We start from the raw sequence: 19,028 nt of genomic DNA, 5'->3' as shown, positions 1-19,028 counted from the left end.
ATGGTAGCTAGCAGGTGCGTTTTCATTTGAATAACACCCACAGAGAGTTTTTCCACCAACGTTGACCCAAGAGGAGGCTATGCCTTCAGAGATTTTCGTTGCTCAGGAGGATACTTCTAAAGGCTGTACTCTGTGGGGAGCTCAAACTTCATCACAAGACTCCCAATACAGAGAAGCTGCAGACAGGGGAGATGCCCTGATGACGTGGAGCTGCCTGACTGCCTGCCTGCCTGCCTGCCTGCCTGCCTGCCTGCCTGCCTGCCTGCCTGCCTGCCTGCCTGCCTGCCTGCCTGCCTGCCTGCCTGCTTGCCTGCCTTTGGAAATGCAGAGCTGGCCACCACTTCCCACCTCCACTGACAATGTTCAGTGCCTTCAGAAAATATTCACACCCCTTGACTTTTTCCACATTTTGTGTCTTACATCCTGAATTTAAAATTGATTCAATTTAGATTTTGTGTCACTGTCCTACACACAATACCCCATAATGTCAAAGTGGAATTATGTTGTTAATTTTGATTTTGATTTTCTTAATTAATAAAAAAAGAAAAGCTGAAATGTATTGAGTCAATAAGTATTCAACCTCTTTGTAAGATCAGGAGTAAAATTTTGCTTAACAAGTCACATAATAATTTGCATGGACTCACTCTCTGTGCAATAATAGTGTTTAACATGATTTTTGAATAACTACCTCATCTCTGTACCCCACTAATCTCAGTCGAGCAGTGAATTTCAAACACAGATTCAACCACAAAGAAGGGCTGGTAAATGGGTAAAAATAAAAAAGCAGACATTGAATATCCCTTTGAACATGGTGAAGTTATTAACAACACTTTGGATGGTGTATCAATACACCCAGTCACTACAAAGATCCAGGCCAACGAGGAAAAGCTGATTGTCTGCTTTCTACCAGACACTGGGAGATTAATTAACTTTTCAGCAGGACAATAACCTAAAACACATGGCGAAATCTACACTGGAGTTGCTTACCAAGAAGACAGTAAATGATCCTGAGTGGCCTAGTTACAGTTTTGACTTAATTATACTTGAAAATCTATGGCAAGACCTGAAAACCAATTTGACACAGCTTGAAGAATTTTTGAAAATAATAATGGGCAAATGTTGCACAATCCAGATGTGGAAAGCTCTTACAGACTTACCCAGAAAGACTCTCAGCTGTAATCGCTGCCAAAGATGCTTCTATATGGTATTGACACAGAAGTGTGAATACTGAAATGAGATATTTTTGCATTTCATTTTTAATACATTCGCAAACATTTCTAAAAACATGTTTTCACTTTGCCATTATGGGGTATTGTGTGTAGATGGGTGAGAGAGACATATATTTAATCCATTTTGAATTCAGGCTGTAACACAACAAAATGTGGAATAAATCAAAGGGGTATGAATACTTTCTGAAGGCACCGTAGCTTCCCAATCCTCTCATTACCATAGCTGTCCATCTGCTGGACGCTTCAAGAAATACTCAAACAGACTTGATCTAGCCACTGTTGTAGCCTATTTTTCTTAAACAATGAATTCTTGTTATTTATTTAGCTTTTCAAGCACTTTGAGATTATGTCTGTAAAGTTTAATACAGAAGTTTAATACGCTACAGAATCAGGAGAGAGGCTCCTACCCTATGGACCGTTCTGGCTCAGACAAGTCTATCTTTATTGTTTATGGTTGCGTGGCCACGCACGACTCCAACACCATCATTAAGTTTGCTGACGACACGTTGGTGGTAGGCCTGATCACCGATGACGATGAGACAGCTTATAGGGAGGAGGTCAGAGACCTGGCAGTGTGGTGCCAGGACAACAACCTCTTCCTCAACGTCAGCAAGACAAAGGAGATGATTGTAAGACTACAGGAAATGGAGGGCCGAGAGCACCCCGATCCACATTGACGGGGGCTGTAGTGAAGAGGGTCAAGAGCTTCAAGTTCCTCGGTGTCCACATCACTAAGGAATTAACATGGTCCTCTCACACCAAGAAAGTTGTGAAGAAGGCACGACAACAGCACGTCCTCTTCCGGAGGTTGAAAAAGACTTGGCTTGGAGCCCTCAGATCCTCAAAACCTTCTACAGCTACACCATTGAGAGCATAATGACTGGCTGCATCACTGCTTGGTATGGTAACTGCTTGGCATCTGACAGAAAGGTGCTACAGAGGGAGGTGCGTACAGCCCAGTACATCACTGCTGAGCTGCCATCCAGGACTTCTATACCAGGCGGTGTCAGAGGAAGGCCGTAAAAATTGTCAAAGACTCCAGCCACCCAAGTCATGGACTGTTCTCTCAGCTACCGCACGGCAAGCGGTACTGATGCACCAAGTCTAGAACCAGCAGGACCCTGACAACTTCTACCACCAAGCCATAAGACTGCTAAAGAGTTAACCAATAGCTACCTGGACTATCTGCATTTACTCTTTTTGAACTCTTTTCACTCATCACATAGGCGGCTGCTACTGTTTATTATCTATCCTGTTGCCTAGTCACTACCTATATGTACGCATCTACCTCAATTATCTCGTACCCCTGGACATCGACTCGGTACTGGTACCCCGTGTATATAGCATTGGTGGCTCCTCGGAGGAGGAAGGGAAGGACTATACTCCTCAGTGAATTTCATAAAAATAAAAATAATGATTAAAACACCAAATAATTGATTAAAACACACTGTTTTGCAGTGAAGGTCTACAGTAGCCTCAACAGCACTCTGTAGGGGTAGCACCATGGTGTAGCCGGAGGACAGCTAGCTTCCGTCCTCCTCTGGGTACATTGACTTCAATACAAAACCTAGGAGGCTCATGGTTCTCACCCCCTTCCATACACTTACTGTACACAAAGAGAGAGAGATACATTTCATCATTTTTTTTCCTCAAACAGAGGGATGTTATGTTAGCTTGCTATGTTAGCTATGAATCAGGAGAGGCTCTAGCCAATGTGGCCAACACAACACTGGAACTCAGGGTAAGCTTTGGTTTCACCATTTTTTTAAAACTAATTTATTGCCAACGAGACCCGCCGTTGTCACCTCAAATGTTTCTTTCGACCTGTGTACATTTTAATTGTATTTTTCTCTCTGCATGGTTGAGAAGGGCCCAGAGTTAAGAATTTCACTGTTAGTCTATATCGGTTGTTTACAAAGCATGTGACAAATCAATTTGTTTCCGTTTTTACTTATGACCTCTCTTGCTCAGATCATCGAGGAGTTCTTCAACCACACCTGGTGGTCCAGACATAATCAGTCGATGCCAGATCACAGCCTGACCTTCCTGTGGTCCCTCTCCGTCAGCATCAAGGACTTTGGAGCCCTGCTGGGGTCACTAGGGGTCAAGTGTCTGGCTGACACCTTCGGCAGGTGGGTTCTACCTAGTGTTGCTTCGCCCAGTGGGTTCTACCTAGTGTTCCTTCGGCAGGTGGGTTCTACCTAGTGTTGCTTCGGCAGGTGGGTTCTACCTAGTGTTGCTTCGGCAGGTGGGTTCTACCTAGTATTCCTTCGGCAGGTGGGTTCTACCTAGTGTTGCTTCGACAGGTGGGTTCTACCTAGTGTTGCTTCGGCAGGTGGGTTCTACCTAGTGTTGCTCCGGAAGGTGGGTTCTACCTAGTGTTGCTTCGGCAGGTGGGTTCTTCCTGGTGTTCCTTCGGCAGGTGGGTTCTACCTAGTGTTCCTTTGGCAGGTGGGTTCTACCTAGTGTTGCTTTGGCAGGTGGGTTCTACCTAGTGTTGCTTTGGTTCTACCTAATGTTGCTTCGGCAGGTGGGTTCTACCTAGTGTTGCTTTGGCAGGTGGGTTCTACCTAGTGTTGCTTCGGCAGGTGGGTTCTACGTAGTGTTGCTTCGACACGTGGGTTCTACCTGGTGTTCCTTCGGCAGGTGGGTTCTACCTAGTGTTGCTTCAGCAGGTTGGTTCTACCTAGTGTTCCTTCGACAGGTGGGTTCTACCTGGTGTTGCTTCGGCAGGTGGGTTCTACCTAGTGTTGCTTCGGCAGGTGGGTTCTACCTAGTGTTGCTTCGGCAGGTGGGTTCTACCTAGTGTTCCTTCGGCAGGTGGTTTCTACCTAGTGTTGCTTCGGCAGGTGGGTTCTACCTAGTGTTCCTTCGGCAGGTGGTTTCTACCTAGTGTTGCTTCGGCAGGTGGGTTCTACCTGGTGTTGCTTCGGCAGGTGGGTTCTACCTGGTGTTGCTTCGGCAGGTGGGTTCTACCTAGTGTTGCTTCGCCCAGTGGGTTCTACCTAGTGTTGCTTCGGCAGGTGGGTTCTACCTAGTGCTGCTTCGGCAGGTGGGTTCTACCTAGTGTTGCTTCGGCAGGTGGGTTCTACCTAGTGCTGCTTCGGCAGGTGGGTTCTACCTAGTGTTGCTTCGGCAGGTGGGTTCTACCTGGTGTTGCTTCGGCAGGTGGGTTCTACCTGGTGTTGCTCCGGAAGGTGGGTTCTACCTAGTGTTGCTTCGGCAGGTGGGTTCTACCTGGTGTTGCTCCGGAAGGTGGGTTCTACCTAGTGTTGCTTCGGCAGGTGGGTTCTACCTAGTGTTCCTTTGGCAGGTGGGTTCTACCTAGTGTTGCTTTGGTTCTACCTAATGTTGCTTCGGCAGGTGGGTTCTACCTAGTGTTGCTTTGGCAGGTGGGTTCTACCTAGTGTTGCTTCGGCAGGTGGGTTCTACGTAGTGTTGCTTCGACATGTGGGTTCTACCTGGTGTTCCTTCGGCAGGTGGGTTCTACCTAGTGTTGCTTCAGCAGGTTGGTTCTACCTAGTGTTCCTTCGACAGGTGGGTTCTACCTGGTGTTGCTTCGGCAGGTGGGTTCTACCTAGTGTTGCTTCGGCAGGTGGGTTCTACCTAGTGTTCCTTCGGCAGGTGGTTTCTACCTAGTGTTGCTTCGGCAGGTGGGTTCTACCTAGTGTTCCTTCGGCAGGTGGTTTCTACCTAGTGTTGCTTCGGCAGGTGGGTTCTACCTGGTGTTGCTTCGGCAGGTGGGTTCTACCTGGTGTTGCTTCGGCAGGTGGGTTCTACCTAGTGTTGCTTCGCCCAGTGGGTTCTACCTAGTGTTGCTTCGGCAGGTGGGTTCTACCTAGTGCTGCTTCGGCAGGTGGGTTCTACCTAGTGTTGCTTCGGCAGGTGGGTTCTACCTAGTGCTGCTTCGGCAGGTGGGTTCTACCTAGTGTTGCTTCGGCAGGTGGGTTCTACCTGGTGTTGCTTCGGCAGGTGGGTTCTACCTAGTGTTGCTTCGGCAGGTGGGTTCTACCTGGTGTTGCTTCGGCAGGTGGGTTCTACCTGGTGTTGCTTCGGCAGGTGGGTTCTACCTAATGTTGCTTCGGCAGGTGGGTTCTACCTAATGTTGCTTCGGCAGGTGGGTTCTACCTAGTGTTGCTTCGGTTCTACCTAATATTGCTTCGGCAGGTGGGTTCTACCTAGTGTTGCTTCGGCAGGTGGGTTCTACCTAATGTTGCTTCGACACGTGGGTTCTATCTAGTGTTGCTTTGGCAGGTGGGTTCTATCTAGTGTTGCTTCGGCAGGTGGTTTCTACCTAGTGTTGCAATATTCTAGTAACTTTCCCAAAATTCCCAGGCGTTCCAGAAATCCACGGATTCCTGTATTTCAGGCTTATTCCCTCATTTATTCAATTTATTCCCCAAACTTGTGAATTTGGGGAAAGCTAGAGAAAAATTCTTATCTCTACTGATTGATCGATTTCCTGACTGATTGGTTGATTGATTGAATCTCTCTTCCCTGTTCTCAGACATAACTCCATCCTGATAGTGACTGATTGGTTGATTGATTGGTTGATTGATTGGTTGATTGATTGAATCCCTCTTCCCTGTTCTCAGACATAACTCCATCCTGATAGTGACTGATTGGTTGATTGATTGGTTGATTGATTGGTTGATTGGTTGAATCCCTCTTCCCTCTCCTCAGACATAACTCCATCCTGATAGTGACTGATTGGTTGATTGATTGGTTGATTGATTGGTTGATTGATTGAATCCCTCTTCCCTGTTCTCAGACATAACTCCATCCTGATAGTGACTGATTGGTTGATTGATTGGTTGATTGATTGGTTGATTGGTTGAATTCCTCTTCCCTCTCCTCAGACATAACTCCATCCTGATAGTGACTGATTGGTTGATTGATTGGTTGATTGATTGGTTGATTGGTTGAATCCCTCTTCCCTCTCGTCAGGCGTAACTCCATCCTGATAGTGACTGATTGGTTGATTGATTGAATCCCTCTTCCCTGTTCTCAGACATAACGCCATCCTGATAGTGACTGATTGGTTGATTGATTGAATCCCTCTTCCCTGTTCTCAGACATAACTCCATCCTGATAGTGACTGACTGATTGATTGACTGATTGATTGGTTGATTGAATCCCTCTTCCCTCTTCTCAGACATAACTCCATCCTGATAGTGACTGATTGGTTGATTGATTGACGGATTGATTGATTGGTTGATTGAATCCCTCTTCCCTCTCCTCAGGCGTAACGCCATCCTGATAGTGACTGATTGGTTGATTGATTGGTTGATTGATTGGTTGATTGAATCCCTCTTCCCTCTTCTCAGGCGTAACGCCATCCTGATAGTGACTGATTGGTTGATTGATTGGTTGATTGATTGGTTGATTGAATCCCTCTTCCCTCTTCTCAGGCGTAACTCCATCCTGATAGTGAATGCCCTGTCGGTGGTGGGGGCCTGTCTGATGTTTGCTTCTAAGGCCAACGAGTCATTTGAGATGCTGATCGTTGGCCGGCTGGTGTTCGGTCTGTTCTGTGGCCTTGTGATGAGTCTCAACCCTCTCTACATCCAGGAAGTCTCCCCCACCAACCTCAGAGGCGCCTTCGCTACCCTCAACCAGGTCTCCTTCGCTACGGGCATACTCCTGGGCATGGTGAGAATAGACGTTGTCTACCTGAGTCTCAAATGCAACCTATTTCTCTATATAGTGCATTATTTTTGACCAGGACCCATACTGTGTGTGTGTGTGTGTGTGTGTGTGTGTGTGTGTGTGTGTGTGTGTGTGTGTGTGTGTGTGTGTGTGTGTGTGTGTGTGTGTGTGTGTGTGTGTGTGTGTGTGTGTGTGTGTGTGTGTGTGTGTGTGCGCGCGCAGTGGCGGACTTACCATTAAGCAGAAGAGGCAATTGTTTCAGGCCTCACATCACAAAGGGCCCCTGTGAGCTGGGCATAATTTCAAAAGTAATACTAGTATTCATTGTTTTCTTTTTTTTTTAGACATAATATCTCCGCTTGAGGCCCCCCCAAGCTTCTTTCGAGGCCCCCCAACCCCCTGTCCACTGTGCCCAGATTAATGAGGCCACATTGTTGACAAAAAAAGTCCTACAAATAAGTAAATGATTCCATACAGCCAAATAATAATTCATCATAGATGAACAATTTATTTCCATATATATGTACATATTTTTCATATCAATATGAATATAATCCAAGTTTTTTTCACATAATAGTAAAAACAAGCATCATTAATCACCAACGGTCTGGCTCATAATAATGGACTATTCCACCCTGTCTGGTTCATAATAATGGACTATTCCACCCTGTCTGGTTGATAATAATGGACTATTCCACCCTGTCTGGTTCATAATAATGGACTATTCTACCCTGTCTGGTTGATAATAATGGACTATTCTACCCTGTCTGGTTCATAATAATGAACTATTCCACCCCGTCTGGTTCATAATAATGGACTATTCCACCCTGACAGAAATCCTGTGCATTGTTTCACACAATATGATTACCAACATTGAAATGAAGCTGCAGCAATGATACAACTTTCAGAGGGGGACAGATGTAACAATGAGGAGCTTTCAGAGTGGCAAAGAAAAGAAAAAGAAAGAAAGCAGATTTAATTGTAGCAGAAACATTACTGAAACGTTACTGAATTATTACTGAAACATTACTGAATTATTACTGAAACATTATTGGAACATTACTGAAACATTACTGAAACATTACTGAATTATTACTGAATTATTACTGAAACATTACTGAAACATTATTGGAACATTACTGAAACATTACTGGAACATTACTGAAACTATACTGGAACATTACTGAAACATTACTGAAACATTACTGGAACATTATTGGAACATTACTGAAACATTACTGAAACATTACTGAAACGTTACTGGAACATTACTGGAACATTACTGAAACATTACTGAAACATTACTGAAACATTACTGGAACGTTACTGAAACGGTACTGAATTATTACACATTGGGCTCCTGAGTGTCGCAGCGGTCTAAGGCACAGGCGTCACTACAGACCCTGGTTCGATTCCAAGCTGTACCACAACCGGCTATGATTGGGAGTCCCATAGGGCAGCGTCGTCCGGGCTGGGGTACGCCGCCCTTGTAAATAAGAATATGTTCTTAACTGACTTAGTGATGCTGCGCCACTCTGGAGCCCATTTGTACAGTCAAATTACCTGTCTTTACATGTGTGTAAAATTGAAATCAAATCACATTTTATTCATAATGTACACCGTTTATAGAATGTATAAATGGTTCAGCTAAATTCTTGTGTGTTAGATCCCTCAACATCGCACTACAATAATCAACATCTATTATAAAGAGTCAAATCAAGAATAACAAGGAATAGAAGAGGTAGTATGCATAGTAATATCCTGATATGTACACAATAGGATATAAAGAATAGATAATGACCAATAGGATATAAAGAATAGATAATGACCAATAGGATATATAGAATAGATAATGACCAATAGGATTACAGAATAGATAATGACCAATAGGATATACAGAATAGATCATGACCAATAGGATGTACAGAATAGATCATGACCAATAGGATATACAGAATAGATATTGACCAATAGGATGTACAGAATAGATAATGACCAATAGGAGATATAGAACAGATAGTGACCAATAGGATGTACAGAATAGATCATGACTGTCACGGTTCTCGTAAGGAGAAGTGGACCAAAGTGCAGCGTGTGTGTCGTTACACATTATATTTATACTGTGAAACTATGCAATACATAAATACACTGAATGAAAAGAACAACAAACCGTGAGGCAGAGATGAACACATACACAACTCAAAATGAATCACCCACAAAACCCAGGTGGATAAACCCCTACTTAAGTATGATCTCCAATTAGAGACAACGAGGACCAGCTGCCTCTAATTGGAGATCATCCCAAACAAAACCCCAACATAGAAATTGAAAAGTAGAACCTAAACATAGAAATGGAAAACATAGGGAAAAAAACCTGTCACGCCCTGACCTACTCTACCATAGAAAATAACATCTTTCTATGGTCAGGACGTGACAATGACCAATAGGATATATATAATAGACAATGACCAATAGGATATACAGATAGATAATGACCAATAGGATATATAGAATAGATAGTGACCAATAGGATATACAGAATAGATAATTACCAAAATGATATATAGAATAGATAGTGACCAATAGGATGTACAGAATAGATAATGACCAATAGGATGTACAGAATAGATAATGACCAATAGGGTTTCCGAAACTTGGTCCTGGTGGATCCCAAGCTTTAGTTTCTTTACCCCATCACTACACAGCTGATTAAAATACTCAAAGCTTGATGATGAGTTGGTTATTTGAATCAGCTGTGTAGCGCTAGCGCATGAACCAAAACGTCTACCCCTTGGGGTCCCCAGGACCGAGTTTGGGAAAGGTTGCAGTAAGCATAATAAGAGATACAAAATGTGCTATATCAAGTATGAATCAAATCAAATCAAATGTATTTATATATATCAGCTGAAATCTCAAAGTGCTGTACAGAAACCCAGCCTAAAACCCCAAACAGCAAGCAATGCAGGTGTAGAAGCACAGTGGCTAGGAAAAACTCCCTAGAAAGGCCAAAAACCTAGGAAGAAACCTAGAGAGGAACCAGGCTATGAGGGGTGGCCAGTCCTCTTCTGGCTGTGCCGGGTGGAGATTATAACAGCACATGGCCTAGATGTTCAAATGTTCATAAATGACCAGCATGGTCAAATAATAATAATCATCATAATCATGACTGTGTTTACAAATATAAAGTGGGTAGTCCTTTGTAGCTCAGTTGGTAGAGCTTGAAATGCCAGGGTAGTGGGTTCGATTCCTGGGAACACCCATATGAGAAATGTATGACTGTAAGTCACTTTGAATAAAACTGTCTGCTAAATGGCGTTTATTATTGTGCGTGCGTGCGTGCGTGCGTGCGTGCTAGATGGCAGGGTTAACAGTGATTGTTGTTGTTGACGACTGTAGGTGGCTTTGAGATGACGTTGTTTCACTGTGTGTTGTTATTTCCTAGGTAGCTGGTCTTGAAACAGTGCTGGGGACAAAAGAGCTGTGGGCTATGATGTTATCCTTGTCTCTGATACCTGCCCTGCTACAGTACCTGGCCCTCCCTTTCTGCCCTGAGAGCCCCAGGTACCTGCTCATCAACCGGGGCCAGGAGAGCCAGGCAGAGACTGGTGGGTAGCACTGTCACACAGTACACACTATTGTAGTGTAGTAATATTATATATGTGTGTATACAGTTCATTATATATACACATCACATGCGTCTCGTAATAAGACTACGCAATTAGCCCATTTAATGAATTATCTGATTACATAAAGATTATTTAGCAATATTTAAGAACACCATAAAGTTACAATACTAGGCAGGGAAGAAATGACTGAGAATGGAATTCTAAATACAAGTTAATTTCATTACGAGACAGACAAGCAACCATTGAGATGATTTGTGCTCTGTTCCAGCGAATCTCTGCACGTCACGTAGAAATAACCTGGTCAAATCATGTGGAAATGACCTGGTCAAATCATGTAGAAATGACCTGGTCAAATCATGTAGAAATGACCTGGTCAAATCATGTAGAAATGTCCTGGTCAAATCCTGTGGAAATGTCCTGGTCAAATCCTGTGGAAATGTCCTGGTCAAATCATGTAGAAATGTCCTGGTCAAATCATGTAGAAATGTCCTGGTCAAATCATGTAGAAATGTCCTGGTCAAATCATGTTCCCTGTGGCTCAGTTGGTAGAGCATGGTGTTTGCAACGCCAGCATGGTGTGTGCAACGCCAGGGTTGTGGGTTTGATTCCCACAGGGGGCCAGTACAAAAAAAAATCAAAAATGCATGAAATGAAATGTATGCATTCACTACTGTAAGTTGCTCTGCATAAGAGCGTCTGCTAAATAACTAAAATGTAATGTAGAAATGTCCTGGTCAAATCATGTGGAAATGACCTGGTCAAATCATGCTCTTTTTCGCATGCTTGAAGTTCTGATTTGAACTGCTCTATTTTGCACTCTGATAGTTCCCACATATGCTGAGCACTTGTTGGCTGCTTTTCCTTCACTCTGCGGTTCGTGTCTCTGCAGAGTGGCGATACTGATAAGCAGCCATTGGAGATACTGCGAGGCACTGGGGGAGTCCAGTCCATCATTTAGGAAGGTGTTTTACCTTTGTCTGACACTTCAGCAACTGATTACAGTGTGTTAGTAAAAGGCATGGAAATGGGTTACATGGAAGTTCCTTTGTATATTGTGGATCTTGAGTCTGATCTTATTTCTGGTTCTGTTGTCGTTGGAGTGAGGCCTAGTCTACTGGTGAAAGGGGTCTCATTCATTTTGGGAAACGATTTGGCTGGAGGGAAGGTCGTAACAAATCCTGTCGTTTGTTAAGGAACGCAGAGTAGAGGACCCTGATGGGTTATCAGAAAAGTACCCTAAAGTGTTCCCAGCATGTTTCGTTACACGTGCTATGTCAAAGAAAGAAAGTTTAGTGTTGAGGAGGATGTCATCGATCCCACCATGGTCAATCTGTCCGAGACGTTTATGGGTGATCCTGATTTCGCTAAAAACTCCTGAGATGACTTCTCCTTTGAAAACCTCAGTGTATTTAAATTACTTTGTAAAATAAACAGATTGCCATACAGGGCATGAAACTTCAGTTACAAGAATGTCAAGGTATTATTCCAAACATGGTCAAAGAAAGAGAGAGAGAGAGACAAAGAAAGCATGGCCCATAGCCATGGCCCATAGCCAGAGGGAGAGAAAGAGTGTAGGTTTCTCACCACAACAACTCAGGAACATAAGAGAAAGAAGAATGAATCTAAGACCCTTTTATAAGCATCTGAGTTGTTGACCAATAGTATTAGTGTAAAGTTAACCTCCAATCAAATATCAGACTTACAGGATGTAACCGCTGCTTCTCAGAGGTGAGACAATGGGGGTTGGAGAGATCAACACAGGGAATGCTGAATTCCTGCTTCTCAGAGGGGAGACAATGGGGGTTGGAGAGATCAACACAGGGAATGCTGAATTCCTGCTTCTCAGAGGGGAGACAATGGGGGTTGGAGAGATCAACACAGAGAATGCTGAATTCCTAAAACAACACGGAAAATGCTGAATTCCTAAAACAACACAGAGAATGATGATTTCCTAAAACAACACAGAGAATGATGAATTCCTAAGATAACACAGAAGAATGATGAATTCCTAAAACAACACAGAGAATGCTGAATTCCTAAAACAACACAGAAGAATGATGAATTCCTAAAACAACACAGAGAATGCTGAATTCCTAAAACAACACAGAAGAATGCTGAATTCCTAAAACAACACAGAGAATGCTGAATTCCTAGAACAACACAGAGAATGATGAATTCCTGCTTCTCAGAGGGGAGACAATGGGGGTTGGAGAGATCAACACAGAGAATGCTGAATTCCTAAAACAACACGGAGAATGCTGAATTCCTAAGACAACACAGAGAATGATGATTTCCTAAAACAACACAGAGAATGATGAATTCCTAAAACAACACAGAGAGTGATGATTTCCTAAAACAACACAGAGAATGATGAATTCCGAAGATAACACAGAAGAATGATGAATTCCTAAAACAACACAGAGAATGATGAATTCCTAAAACAACACAGAGAATGATGAATTCCTAAAACAACACAGAGAGTGATGATTTCCTAAAACAACACAGAGAATGATGAATTCCGAAGATAACACAGAAGAATGATGAATTCCTAAAACAACACAGAGAATGATGAATTCCTAAAACAACACAGAGAATGATGAATTCCTAAAACAACACAGAGAATGCTGAATTCCTAAAACAACACAGAGAATGCTGAATTCCTAAGACAACACAGAGAATGATGAATTCCTAAGACAACACAGAAAATTATGAATTCCTAAGACAACACAGAGAATGCTGAATTCCTAAAACAACACAGAGAATGATGAATTCCTAAGTCAACACAGAGAATGCTGAATTCCTAAAACAACACAGAGAATTATGAATTCCTAAGACAACACAGAGAACGATGATTTCCTAAAACAACACAGAGAATGCTGAATTCCTAAGACAACACAGAGAATGATGAATTCCTTAAACAACACAGAGAATGATGAATTCCTAAGACAACAGTTGATAAGTCATTTCTTGTTGTTTTGTCGTTGTTGACTCCAGCCCTGTGGCGTCTGAGAGGCCCGTCAGACGAGGTGTTCACGGAGCTGGAGGAGATGAAGCAGGAGGCGGCTCACACCCAATCAGCCCTCACCGTCAAGGAGTTCTTCACGAAACGCTCCTACCGACAGCCAATCATCATCGTCCTCATCGTTAACCTGGGCTCCCAGCTCTCAGGCTTCAACGCGGTATGTTGTTTTAGATAAAAGATCTTTGAGTAGTTTTATTGAAAATGCATTTTTCCAGGTCTGTCTCATTGAGATAAGAAACTCTTTTACAAAAGAGACCTGAACATTCTGTAGTGAGTAATGTGTTCTCTATGGTCTAACAGACTAGCAGACAAGCAGACTACTAGGGAAGCAGGCTACTAGACTACCAGATTAGCAGACTAACAGACTAGCAGCAGACTAGCAGCAGACTACCAGACTAGCAGCAGATTACCAGACTGCCAGTCTACTGGACTAGCAGACTAGCAGACTACTAGACTAGCAGCAGACTACCAGACAAGAAGCAGACTAGCAGACTACTAGACTATGAGACTACCAGAATAACAGCAGATTAGCAGACAAAAAGAATACTACCAGACTACTAGCAGACTAGTAACAGACTAGCAGCAGACTACCAGACTACTAGCAGACTAGTAACAGACTAGCAGCAGACTACCAGACTACTAGCAGACTAGTAACTGACTAGCAGCAGACTACCAGACTACTAGCAGCAGACTACCAGACTACTAGCAGCAGACTACCAGACTACTAGCAGCAGACTACCAGACTAGCAGACTACTGGACTAGCAGACAAGCAAACTACTGGACTACCAAACTAGCAGACTAGTTGCAGACTAGCACCAGACTAGCACCAGACTAGCAGACTAGCTGCCATACTAATAGCATATTACCAGACTGGCAGCAGACTAGCAGCAGATTAGCAGACTGGCAGACTACCAGACTAGCAGCAGTCTACCATACTAGTAGCATATTACCAGACTGGCAGCAGACTGGCAGACTTGCAGTTATTTGCTAAAGCCTCTCCTCTTTCCAGAGTTGATTCTGCGGCATTGTGTCAGTGTGGTTCTTCAGGCTATTCTGTAGCTCAGTAGGGAACCTGAGGCTAAAGGAGAGACAGGCAACACACTGAGGTTAAACATATACCCCACTTCTCATTTTCCAGATCATCAATTATTCCACCAAGATGTTTGACAAGGCTGACTTTGACGAAGCCAAGTATCTGACGCTGGGGGTGGGGGCCGTGAACGTGACCTTCACTCTGGTGGCGGTGAGTGGAGTACACTAGAGTAATCTCACCTATAATCTCACCTGTTATGAAGTATGGAGACTCACCTGTAATCTCACCTGGTATGAGGTATGGAGACTCACTTGTAATATCACCTGTTATGAAGTATGGAGACTCACCTGTAATCTCACCTGGTATGAGGTATGGAGACTCACCTGTAATCTCACCTGGTATGAGGTATGGAGACTCACCTGTAATCTCACCTGGTATGAGGTATGGAGACTCACTTGTAATATCACCTGTTATGAGGTATGGAGACTCACCTGTAATATCACCTGTTATGAAGTATGGAGACTCACCTGTAATCTCACCTGTTATGAAGTATGGAGACTCACCTGTAATCTCACCTGGTATGAGGTATGGAGACTCGCCTGTAATATAATCTGTTATGAAGTATGGAGACTCACCTGTAATCTCACCTGGTATGAGGTATGGAGACTCACCTGTAATCTCACCTGTTATGGAGTTTGGAGACTCACCTGTAATCTCAACCAATTCTGAAGTATGGAGACTCACCTGTGATTTTGTGTCTGTTTTTCCTCAGTTCTTCCTGATGGAGAGGGCGGGGCGTAGGAAACTGCTGCTGACTGGCTTCCTGTGTCTAGCTGTGTGCAACCTCTCCATGACCATCATAGACTCAGTCCTGGTAACTATAACCACACCTACACTAACCCTAAATTATCAATCTATTATATTATATGATTGTCCACCTGAGTGTGTGAGAGAGTACCTTGTTGGTGACTCTCTCTCTCTCTACCTGCAGGTGTAATACATTATGATGCTGTTATTCAACATGGTCTAAGGACAATTGGTATTATTCTGTACGTAAATCTATGACATTCCATTTAGCTGTCATACAATAACATATGAATTAGAGGAGGATACTGTACGTCTTACCTGGTTGTACAATAGCATACGTCTTGGATGATGTAATTTACCATACGTCTTGGATGGTGTAATTTACCATACGTCTTAGCTGGTTGTACAATAGCATACGTCTTGGAGGATGTAATTTACCATACGTCTTGGATGGTGTAATTTACCATACGTCTTGGATGATGTAATTTACCATACGTCTTGGATGGTGTAATTTACCATACGTCTTGGAGGATGTAATATAGGTTGCACCTCTGTCACTCGGTCGCGTCATGCCATTGTTATGAACGTTCTCAAGCCGCCCTCTATCAGCGGCGCCATAGTGGTGCCTTAAACGGGGTGATGAGCCCAGTCATTCTGGACGGAGACTAACTACTGTTTAGTCTAAATGTGGAAATAAAGTATTTTTTTGTACAAAATATTTTGTAGGAAACAACTTTACCTTTGGCCTCCCCTCAATCTTAGCTAGCTAGCTAACGTTATACTGCATGTAAAGTTAATCTGGTGGCCTCCCCTCAATCTCAGATAGCTAGCTAACGTTATACTATATGTAAAGTCAATCTTGTGACATCAAAATGATGACAAAAGGTTTTCTTACTAATTATTTGCCTCCTTTTTGAATGTCATTATATTTCCAATGGATGTTGGATAACATTTTCATCAGCGCTCACTGACGATGCATTGAGTAGAATGCTCAGTCGGGCATCAGTTCAAAACAATATTCTGATGAGACATGCAACCCATGAATAGTATTGCACATCTTTATCTGAGACCAGGTTGCTTGTTAGTGAATGAATAGTATTGCACATCTTTATCTGAGACCAGGTTGCTTGTTAGTGAATGAATAGTATTGCACATCTTTATCTGCACATCTTTATCTGAGACCAGGTTGCTTGTTAGGCAGTAACAACAAAGAAGAATTACAGGAAACATTTATGTTTGGCAGTTAGGGGAACTAACGACAAAGGTTAAGAGAATTGGCTTAAATTTAGAATATGGGTTAGCTAAAATGCTACTATTGTCCCGTTGTGACCCGAACAGGCAACCTTTGGATTGCTAGACTGTTGGGGATTACGCTCACCCATCCTCCCTGACATAAAATTGATTGATCTGCCCTGTAGTTCCTTGTCCCGGAGCTGCGTAGCCTGCAGGTGTTGGTCGTGTTCTTCCTGATCTCAGCCTATGAGGTGGGACCTGGTCCTATTTCCTGGTTCATCGCTGCAGAGCTGTTTGACCAGCCAGCCAGACCAATCGCCATGGCCTTCACCAGCATGCTCAACTGGGGAGGGAAGTTCATGCTGGCCCTGCTCTTCCCTCCACTACTGGTACGTACTGGTCCTGCTCTTCCCTCCACTACTGGTACGTACTAGTCCTGCTCTTCCCTCCACTACTGGTACGTACTAGCCCTGCTCTTCCCTCCACTACTGGTACGTACTAGTCCTGCTCTTCCCTCCACTACTGGTACGTACTAGTCCTGCTCTTCCCTCCACTACTGGTACGTACTAGTCCTGCTCTTCCCTCCACTACTGGTACGTACTAGTCCTGCTCTTCCCTCCACTACTGGTACGTACTAGTCCTGCTCTTCCCTCCACTACTGGTACCTACTAGTCCTGCTCTTCCCTCCACTACTGGTACGTACTAGTCCTGCTCTTCCCTCCGCTACTGGTACGTACTAGTCCTGCTCTTCCCTCCACTACTGGTACGTTTAACATAGCCTGTGTCATATGATAGCTGTAATACAGCACCAATGGTACATGACAAAACGGCACCAATGGTGCATGACAATATGGCACCAATGGTACATGACATAATGGCACCAATGGTACATGACATTATGGCACCAATGGTACATGACATAATGGCACCAATGGTACATGACATAATGGCACCAATGGTACATAACATTATGGCACATGACATAATGCCACCAATGGTACATGACATTATGGCACCAATGGTACATGACATAATGGCACCAATGGTACATGACATTATGGCACCAATGGTACATGACATAATGGCACCAATGGTACATGACATTATGGCACCAATAGTACATGACAGTATGGCTGGTTTGATTTCATAGAGAGGACTATCTTCTAAAATTACTGCAATTTCCAGTTGTGTTAACTCTCTGCTCCTATGTGTGTGTGTGTGTGTGTGTGTGTGTGTGTGTGTGTGTGTGTGTGTGTGTGTGTGTGTGTGTGTGTGTGTGTGTGTGTGTGTGTGTGAGTGTGTGTGTGTGTGTGTGTGTGTGTCTCTCTGTAGAAACTGTGTGGTGCTTACGTGTACCTCCTCTTCATGACCATGGCTCTGACAGCCTTCAGCTTCACTTGGAGACGCCTACCTGAGACAAAGGGACGCACCTTCGATGACATCGCAGCCGAGTTCCGAGGGTCCGAGGGCATCCCCCTGTTGACCAATAAGACAGGTTTCAACACCTTCCCCTGACCAATAAGACTGGTTTCAACATCCCCCTGCTGACCAATAAGACTGGTTTCAACATCCCCCTGCTGACCAATAAGACTGGTTTCAACACCTTCCCCTGACCAATAAGACTGGTTTCAACACCTTCCCCTGACCAATAAGACTGGTTTCAACATCCCCCTGCTGACCAATAAGACTGGTTTCAACATCCCCCTGCTGACCAATAAGACTGGTTTCAACATCCCCCTGCTGACCAATAAGACTGGTTTCAACACTTTCCCCTGACAAATGTTTTATTGTATTTAACCTTCGGTTTAACCAGGTAGTCAAAAGACGACCTCTAACACAAGGGAGACATGATGGAACTGATACAGGAATTCAGGTGGTGGCCTCCCTCAGTGTTGTCCGTTTTCTGATGACATGTTACTGTAGTAGTCACGCATATGTATCATAAAATGGATAAATATTATTTTCTGTATTGTTGGATTGAGGCATTACGATAACTTGTTTTCGGATCCATATCTTTGAATATTAAGAGTGAAGCTCCCGTATATAAGAGTTTATGAGAGTCTGAAGCTCCTGTCTATAAGAGTTTATAAGAGTCTGAAGCTCCCATATATAAGAGTTTATAAGAGTCTGAAGCTCCCATATATAAGAGTTCATAAGAGTCTGAAGCTCCCGTATTTAAGAGTATATAAGAGTCTGAAGCTCCTGTCTATAAGAGTTTATAAGAGTCTGAAGCTCCTGTATATAAGAGTTTATAAGAGTCTGAAGCTCCCGTATATAAGAGTTTATTAGAGTCTGAAGCTCCCATATATAAGAGTTTATAAGAGTCTGAAGCTCCCATATATAAGAGTTCATAAGAGTCTGAAGCTCCTGTCTATAAGAGTTTCTAAGAGTCTGAAGCTCCCATATATGAGTTCATAAGAGTCTGAAG

The 19,028-nt window shown here is 43.5% G+C and overlaps 1 protein-coding gene across 1 annotated transcript in view; it reads left to right on the top strand.

Moving 5' to 3' along the window:
• The window catches only part of slc2a1c (solute carrier family 2 member 1c), a 22,632-nt gene extending 4,065 nt beyond the window's left edge, over positions 1-18,567 (top strand). The window contains exons 4-11 of the mRNA XM_029730981.1: positions 3,201-3,361; positions 6,641-6,881; positions 10,321-10,483; positions 13,499-13,683; positions 14,666-14,770; positions 15,333-15,434; positions 16,786-16,989; positions 17,933-18,567. Coding sequence (XP_029586841.1) covers positions 3,201-3,361; positions 6,641-6,881; positions 10,321-10,483; positions 13,499-13,683; positions 14,666-14,770; positions 15,333-15,434; positions 16,786-16,989; positions 17,933-18,115 — 1,344 coding nt within the window. The 3' untranslated portion in view covers positions 18,116-18,567. The remainder of the gene's footprint in view (positions 1-3,200; positions 3,362-6,640; positions 6,882-10,320; positions 10,484-13,498; positions 13,684-14,665; positions 14,771-15,332; positions 15,435-16,785; positions 16,990-17,932) is intronic.
• The last annotated feature ends 461 nt before the right edge of the window (positions 18,568-19,028 follow it).

This window comes from Salmo trutta, chromosome 33 (genome assembly GCF_901001165.1).
Source record: "Salmo trutta chromosome 33, fSalTru1.1, whole genome shotgun sequence".
Classification (NCBI taxonomy): Eukaryota; Metazoa; Chordata; class Actinopteri; order Salmoniformes; family Salmonidae; genus Salmo; species Salmo trutta.
The sequence above is the reverse complement of the archived record's forward strand: the minus strand, read 5'-3'. Positions and strand labels throughout refer to the sequence as shown.